General features: G+C 43.0%; 1 protein-coding gene across 1 annotated transcript; it reads right to left on the bottom strand.

Moving 5' to 3' along the window:
* Positions 1 to 1,218: 1,218 nt before the first annotated feature.
* LOC142403076 (purpurin-like) lies at positions 1,219 to 6,658 on the bottom strand. Its single transcript, XM_075489215.1, has 4 exons — positions 6,542 to 6,658; positions 3,771 to 3,907; positions 2,847 to 2,959; positions 1,219 to 1,463 (listed from the first exon to the last, which is right to left on the bottom strand). The coding sequence occupies exons 1-4, from the start codon at positions 6,656 to 6,658 to the stop codon at positions 1,219 to 1,221; spliced, it is 612 nt and encodes a 203-aa protein (XP_075345330.1).
* Positions 6,659 to 8,578: the final 1,920 nt, after the last annotated feature.

Genomic DNA, 8,578 nt, shown 5'->3' with positions numbered 1-8,578 from the left:
ATGCCATTCAGAGATTTTTAGCAGCTACTTCCTGTCGAACTAGGCCTAACATATGTGCTAATGAGGCAATCCCCCAGTCTAGGTCCTCAAACCTGGTTTAGTTAAGGGCCCATCTCCAGCGAAGTTGGTGTGCATGTAGAGGGTGTGGGAGCCAAGCTAGAAACTTATCATCTCAGGGACAGCAGATGAGCTGGAAGATGAGCTTCCATAACTCCAGTCAAAGGTACTCTCAAAACAGCTGTGAGACCCGGCAAAATGATCTGTTGATCTATTTGTATTTCTGTGGCACAACAGCTCACTCCCACTGTCAGCAGACACTGGCAGAACTGCTGCTCAGAGCCCCTCAGTCTCTGTAGTCTCTGTTACACAGGAAGTCTAGGGATCAAATCATGCTGACAGCTAGGAAGGATAGGTGTGTTCCTTATTGAAACTGACTTTTCCTGTAGGGAACAGTGCTCAGAGTGAAGGTAATGCAATGTTATCCAAGTGGTCATGCCAAGCATTTCCAAGTTCATAAACATCTTATGTCCAGGGCCTTGTATGTATCTATTATGATATATGAGGAGAGCCTGACAGAACTGGGCTTGTTCAACCTTAAGAAGAGAAGGCTAAGGATGGGGGATTGGAGGGGTGGTCTTATTGCTGTCTACAACTACCTAATAGGAGGATGTAGAGAAAATGAAGCTAGACTTCTCACACTTGCACAGACAAGAGCCAATGGACACAAGTTGCAACATGGGAAATTCTGATTCATTATAAAGAAAACCCTTTTTCCCCATGAGGGTTGTCAGACACTGAAACAGAGGCCCAGAAAGGTTTTGGGATCTCCATCCTTGGAGATATTCAGACCTTGACTAGACAAGGCCCTGAGCAACCTCCTTTAAGTTAGCCTTGCTTTGAGCAGGGGGCTAGACCAAAGACCTCCAGAGGTCCCTTCCCACCTAAATTATTCTGTGATTCTTTTGGGATAACAAAGACATTCTTCCTTTCATAGCATGCTAGCCTCAGAGCACAGGATTGCTATAAGGGAAAAATAAAGGTTGCAGAACCACCCTAAATCTGACTCGCTCTCCCTTCCACAGACTTTGCTTTGCAGCCACATTCTTATTAAGTATGACACTACAAAAAATGTTTCTAAAAGAGTAAAAATTAGTTTGCAATGGCTCTATTGCATTTACAGCAAGTGCAATTGCCTGGTCCTAAAAGCTGCCAATGCAGTCACTCCAATGCATTTAAGTAACTGAAAGTACCTGACTGCAGCACAGGCTGGAACTGGCCAGACATGCAGATTTCCTCCTGCTTCTGACGCAAAATGCGTTGAATGGCTGGGGGAAGGCCATGAGGGTTGCGTGAGAAGATCAGGGAGTAGCCATCATCACAGGAGCCGTCCTCTTTCAGACTACGGCAGGCATAGGTAATAGCATAGTTATCATAGTCGGTGTCAATCACCCAGTAGTTGTCCCCTGAAACATCAAATCAGATGTGTTTATCATGGTGGAAAACAGAGCAAAGGCATGCATGTGCTATTCTAGCAGATGGAGACTTTACTAGAATACATGGCAGGGACAGCTTCCTAAAGCCTCAAATAGAGGTCACCTCTGACAGACGGTCACATCTAATTGTTTAGCTTACATCTACACTGTGAGGTGAAGAATGGGGCAAACACAGTGTGCCCCAAATCCACCATGTTTCCCATCGTGTTGTTATAGCACATGGCAACTGTGCTGAGAAAGTGCCAGTGATGGGTGACTTCCTATGGATTGAGCTTGGCCCCGTTGCTGTCTGGTCTCTACCACACAGACAAGAGTACAGCCCACACCAAGGCATCAAACACATCCATGCTCTCTCTATCAGAGAGCTCCAGAGCTTGGATTGAAGCACAGGCCTGAGGGTTACAAGGTGGATGATGGGAAAGTGTGATCTTGAGAACAGGCTCAGTTTCATTGAGACAATAGAAATAGCCATGAAGTTCTTAACACAAAGGCTGGGTATCTCTTTACAAGATAGACAAGATTTGAACTTAGTGCATTTTCACATTTGGTTTCTGTGACTAAAGGTGTTAGCTGGACCACATCTCTTTGGGTTTTAGATGACAAAATCTCTTTATATTTCCTGTCTAGGTGGGTGTATTGAGACAAAGGGCAAGCAGATCATATTTCTTATATGAATAGTCTCAGTAAAAGATGGCTTCTGTTTTCTAGCCTTGTTCTTCAGCTGAGTACATTTTAGTGTAGTTTATCTGCCAGTACAGAAGGAATGTATTTTGTCATGCACTAACAAGTTGAATCCCAGCTGCCCAACTTCCAGAATTAGTCTCTCTGGCAACCCAACAGCTGTGGGGGATTCAGAAAGGAATTACAGGGTATGAAGGCTACATAAATGAGGTGTGGCACAAGGAATTTCTGTGAGAGGGACTTAAGGTAGTGCTGCAAACTTCTGCCATGCCTGCCTGACATGATCAGTGCCTTGTTGATGGGATGAAGATTTGAATTCATGTGTCACGTCCCACCAGTTATGAGGAATTCAGGGAGTCCAGGAAGAATTGCTTCCCTAGGTTCAACACAGTGCTCAGCTGTACAAAGCTTATTTGCAATGTCAGCTATCTCTAAGCTGTGTCTTCCTTGTTAACTAAACTGGTGGATAGGTAGGGTCCCTGGGGAATTTCTGAATCCTACCCCTTCTGTGGAGATAAAAATCTTGGAAAAAGCTTCCCCCTCCAAGGATGCTTTGTCTCAATTTGGAACAATTTGAGCTCAGCTGTTTTGACTGCTCATATACTGAAATACACAAGTTTGGGCAACCATAAACTATAGATTGACCCCAGAAGGAAGAAGAAATTCACTCACCACCACTGGACAGGTAGCTAGCCAGGCCCTGGTATGTCATATACATTTTTGCTGGAGTGGTTGGGTCAGGTACTGTATACTGAGCAGCCATATCAGCACAAATCACCCAGAACCTGTAATGACATCCCTTGAGATCCTGCATGATTTCTGAAGAGGCCATTCAGAAATACACAAATCATTTGAGTATTCTTCCCACATACATTGTATGCCATATCTGTTCAGCTTCATTTCGCCTTGTCTCAAAATATCCTAGAGTGCTTTGCTATTAAACCTAAGGTTCAGGGCAGCCTGCTTTACTCCATTATTCATCCAGTTAAATATTTTGGTTAGTTAACACTGAATAGCAGCAGAGTTAGTATTAGCCTGTAGAAAGTCTCTGTTTTTCTTCTCTATCTATACCCAGAAAACCACTTAATCCCTTCACATGTAATCCCTTATAGTAGCCGTCACCAAGGGAGTTCTATCTGCCTATTCAAGTCTCACAAAAGTATCCAAGAGCTAATTGAGTATTTTCCAAAGAAGTCTAAACAATACCACATTGAAAGATCCACTAATGTAACACTCATTTACACTCATTTCCTTCCCTCAAACCTGTTGAGCTACTCACCTTCTCACGGGCTACACTGGCTTCCCTCTTTTTATTCCAGTTTATTTGCTTTACCAGTCTATCATTAAAGATTTTACTTTATCATTGAATTGGCAATTATACAATAGTTTTATCATGGGCCTAGACCAGAACTAGACTGAGAACTAACCCAGGACTCAATCACCTTTGGCCTCTAAGGTATTAATTTTATCGGGCTTGTCTTCTTGATAACAGCAACTCAGTCATGTTGTGCACTCAGGATAAACCACCATTCACACCATTTCTTTAGTACATCATGTCATCGGCTAGAGTTAGGAGTTGAGCACACGCTTACTTACCCAAAAAGTTTCACTCGGCCTTTGGAAGATGCTGTCATTGTGCCATCTTCCTCAACACTGTATTCAGCAGAGATATTGTCCTGAAGGAAAAGACCTTCTGGATCCTTCTTGGCTAGGGCATACCATTTCCCTGCATACTGAAATGAAAGATTATTGTTGTGGTGGATTGACCTTGGTTGGATGCCAGGTGCCCACCAAGCCACTCTATCACTCCCCCTCCTCAGCTGGACAGGGGAGAGAAAATATAACGAAAGGCTCATGGGTCGAGATAAGGACAGGGAGAGATCACTCACCAATTACTGTCACAGGCAAAACAGACTCGACTTGAGAAAATTAATTTAATTTATTGCCAATCAAATCAGAGTAGGATAACGAGAAATAAAACCAAATCTTAAAACACCTTTCCCCCACCCCTCCCTTCTTCCCAGGCTCAACTTCACTCCCAAATTCTCTACCTCCTCCCCCCGAGTGGCACAGGGGGATGAGGAATGGGGGTTTCAGTCAGTTCATCACACGTTGTCTCTGCCGCTCCTTCCTCCTCACACTCTTCTCCTGCTCCAGCATGGGGTCCCTCCCACAAGAGACAGTCCTCCATGAACTTCTTCAATGTGGGTCCTGCCCACAGGCTGCAGTTCTTCACAAACTGCTCCAGAGTGGGTCCTTTCCACGGGGTGCAGTCCTTCAGGAACAGACTGTTCCAGCATGGGTCCCCCATGGGATCACAAGTCCTGCCAGAAGACCTGCTCCAGCGTGAGCTCCTCTCCATGGGGTCACAGGTCCTGCCAGGAGCTTGCTCCAGTGCGGGCTCTCCATGGGGGTCACAGCCTCCTTTGGGTGCATCCACCTGCTCTGGCATGGAGTCCTCCATGGACTGCAGGTGGACAGCCTGCATCACCATGGTCTTCCCCAAGGGCTGCAGGGGAATCTCTGCTCCAGCACCTGGATCACCTCCTCCTCCTCCTTCTTCACTGACCTTGGTGTCTGCATAGTTGTTTCTCTCACATATTCTCACTCCTCTCTCCCAGCTGCTGTTGCGCAGCAGTTTTTTCCCCTTCTTAAATATGTTATCACAGAGGTGCTTCCACCATCACTGATTGGCTCAGCCTTGGCCAGCAGCAGGTCTGTCTTAGAGCCAGCTGGAACTCACTATGTCCAACATGGTGACAGCTTCTGGTGTCTTCTCACAGAAGCCACCCCTGCAGCCCCCCCTGCTACCAAAACCTTGCCACACAAACCCCATACAATTGTCTGGATTAATGACCACTGCAAGACTGCCAGAAGACTCTAACTAGCCACTGCCTGGCCTATGGTAAAAGTCTGAGTTTGGGTGGGTATGTACCACACAGGTTCTGCTATACAGTTCAACACACTCACCTGTATGTTCTTTTGTGAGGCATTAAAATAAATAGTTCTAGGAAGTCTGAATTTCTGTATGCATTTACTCTTTAGCACTTGAGACATTCATGAAGTGGTGGCCCAACACTGTAATCTTCTCTGAAATGTCATCCTGAAATGCTTCACCCATAACTCAGGATTTACAGCTGTGAATCATTTCAGTTATTCTCTATTCCCATTTAGACCTTGGTTTCTTTGTGATGTCAATAAGGAGACCAAATCATAGCCACAAAGTCATTATCAAACTGGCTGGAGCCACTAACCAGTTTCTCCTGTTGTGGCTGACAGGCTGAAGTCGAGCTTTTGTTCATGATCTCTGATGGTGTAAAGTGTCTATACAAAGAAGCAGAAAATGCTGACTATGCCCATGACAAAGAAAGAGTGTGTTAGGGTGACTAGCAATAGGGGGAACTGAAATGAGATTAAGAAGAATAAAATTCCTAGAAAAAAGTGACCTTGAAGATTTAAAACCAATATGTGCTGAAATCAAAATAGGGTACAAGCAAGTGATTGCATGATTGGGAGAGCCTCAAAAATTACCTGTATCAGTAGAAATAATGGGGGAAGCAGAACATAGCTTTGATCAACTGAACTCTTCATTTAAAGTGATGAAATCTGTCTGGGAAGTTACATGCTTAAGGAAGATTGAGATAGAATTTGTAACTTCCGAATACATGAGGCTAAGAATAACACTGCTTTATCAAAACACTGAAGTTCTCAAAGCATTCTCGCCAGAAATGTGTTTGTTTTCAGCAAGGCCAATTTTATAGGAAAAAAAGTTCTGGAACCGCACAAATTCTGGATGTGGCTGGAAATGATACGATGGCATGTTCTGTAGACAACCAGTCTAAACAGGTACTGACACACCATTCTGGACCATTCCAAAATAAAGTTAGCCCTGGTTTTCTGTTCAGAGGCAGACAAATAAGACACCCTATTTAGAACTTAGACAGTCTTTGCTTAGGATACACAGCTTAGTTAAAAATTTGTGTTGACCTGACTCCCAAGAATGGACAGCAGTGGATGTAAGTCCTCCAGGGTACTTGTTTGACCTTTCCCTCTACTGATAATCTAAAAAGTGTTCCATTCATGGATTCCCCAAAACTGAGAGCCAATCTGAACTTGAGCTAATAGAAGATTACATCAAATATAATAGTCTAGCATCCCCAACATTTCTGTGGTCAGTGTTACCATAACGTCCATCAGGTTAAACACTAGCAAAAAGAGTGAACTGCAGAAACAGTGTTCCAGAGACAGTATATATAAAAAGATAACATTCTAGTGACAAAGTTTAGATTAATACACTGGAAAACCAGTTTATACAGTGAAGCTTCTCCTGGTATATTGTGTTTAGTAGATGAAGTAGTCATAATTACCCTCTTTGGATCAAAATTGTCTTTCACAGAGAAAGACTCCACTGTACAGGTCTGAGCTAGGCTATATTCAACAGTGGAGAAGAGCAATGCCAGGAAAACATACTGTGCATATTTCATCCTGCAAGACAAAAGTAAACATGCAGAGTCTTATTTCTTGTAGCACATATGGATAGCTAGTGCTGTGCCTACAAATACATTCCCCCCATTTTAAAACTAGTTTCATTCCATGCTGAGCACAGTACTATTTCACTGAGAAACCTGGATCAATGCTATGCCTGAATCCATCCAGATCTGTATCCCTGACCACCAACGGCAATTACTTTGCCAGAGTATTTTGCTTTCCATTAGCAATAGTGCAGTTCACATAATTTTTACATTATAAATTAAGACAGACTCTGGATAAGGTTGATAAGAGTTGATAAAATTAGAAATTGAATTTTTGTTTTGACAACAAAAAAATGTTCTGATGAGCTCTGGCAAAACCTTGTTGGTTGGAAATACATAGTTTCTAAATTTTTCATGGTGCTTATCCACTTTGCTTTAAAACTGGCAAAACTATGTTCTTTATGTTCAGTTTTCATCACCTAATCAGGCATTTCCTGGCTGTCTGCTCTAACGGCAAAATACATTTTAACAATAGTCTCAGATCATTTCCTCTACAAATTTAACAGATGATATTCAGTCTCTGGAGGCTTGATCTGCCATTATAACACAGTCGCAAGCTGGCCAAGGTTGTATTTATCTCCTAGTCTATGCCAGCTCACCCATATTCCAATATGCTTGGTCTCAACACTTTGGGAGAAGAGAGCACCTACCTAGACACTCTTGCAGAATATTTATGCCTGAATATCTGTTCTGATGCCAAGTTAAAACACAAATATTTAAAACTGAGCTGAAGCTACCAACCCTGGACTTCCAAACTCCCAAGCAGCTATTCTGTTCCCAACTGCAGCCACAAGCTTCAGTTTTCTGTTTTAGGAGATGCTAACTTGATTCTTCTCTACTGAATATTGACCTACCTGTTGGGACAGAGATGCTGGAGGTCACTGAGACTACTCTGCTACAGTCTTTGGGCTGTAGTCAGCAGGAGTTTCGTGTGAATTGCCCTCCATCTGCCTTTAAATAATGGGTCTGCAAAGTTTCTAATTGGTTATTTTTGCTCATGTGCCTGAATAAAACGCTTAATCTTGGATAATCCATTATGTAAAAACCAACAGTAATCCCCATACTGGTGGGTCTGACTGCTATACTAATACAAACACAGCTTTTGCATAATGGAAAAAGCAGCCCAGAAAGCTAATAAGCCTGCTGAAATGCCTGTACCACACTCTTGTCTCATTCAATTCTTCCTGCTCCTTACACATGTTAATCAGAAACTCATGGACCAGACACATGCATCTGCATAGGCGTGTTTTCACATTTGCTCATTTGCCTTGGGTAGATCTAGCATGAGTGCTTCTAATACTTGCATCATCAAATTAAGGTGATCCTCCTGCAAGAGCTGATAGATGTTACACATTATCTGCTGAATGAAAAACAAGATTTTGCCTCCAAGTCCTCATCAAAACCTTGGAGACCCAAGTTCCACTATGCATCAAAACTTCTCCATACACATTCTTCTCAGGTTGTCTCATCAACATTTCCAGTTGCACAAATGCTATAGCTCTCCTTCCCCAGATGTTCCTGCTAGAACGCTTCCATGCAGGTACAATAAAGCACAAATTAATAGGAAGCCAGAAAACACTTGAAAAAACTTTTTGGTAGTGAACTGTATCCACATTCCTTATTTAATTTCTTTGACTGTCCAGAGAATTTATCTTCTGCACAGGCTATCCATGTACCCAGACTTTTTCTACCCAGAAATTCTTACCTGGGTAGAAGTTAAACATGCAGGAAATTTGTCCAGGACTTGCCAGCTTTGACAGTTACTTCTCCAACTGGGCTGCTAGGCATCCAGAAGTCTTGGACACATCCATTAGGCATGACTCTACAGTTCCTACAGAGTAAACATAGGGAGTCCTGAACCTTTTGGTACTG

This window comes from Mycteria americana (genome assembly GCF_035582795.1).
Source record: "Mycteria americana isolate JAX WOST 10 ecotype Jacksonville Zoo and Gardens chromosome W unlocalized genomic scaffold, USCA_MyAme_1.0 Scaffold_33, whole genome shotgun sequence".
Taxonomy (NCBI): Eukaryota; Metazoa; Chordata; class Aves; order Ciconiiformes; family Ciconiidae; genus Mycteria; species Mycteria americana.
This window is presented reverse-complemented; position numbering and strand designations above follow the sequence as displayed.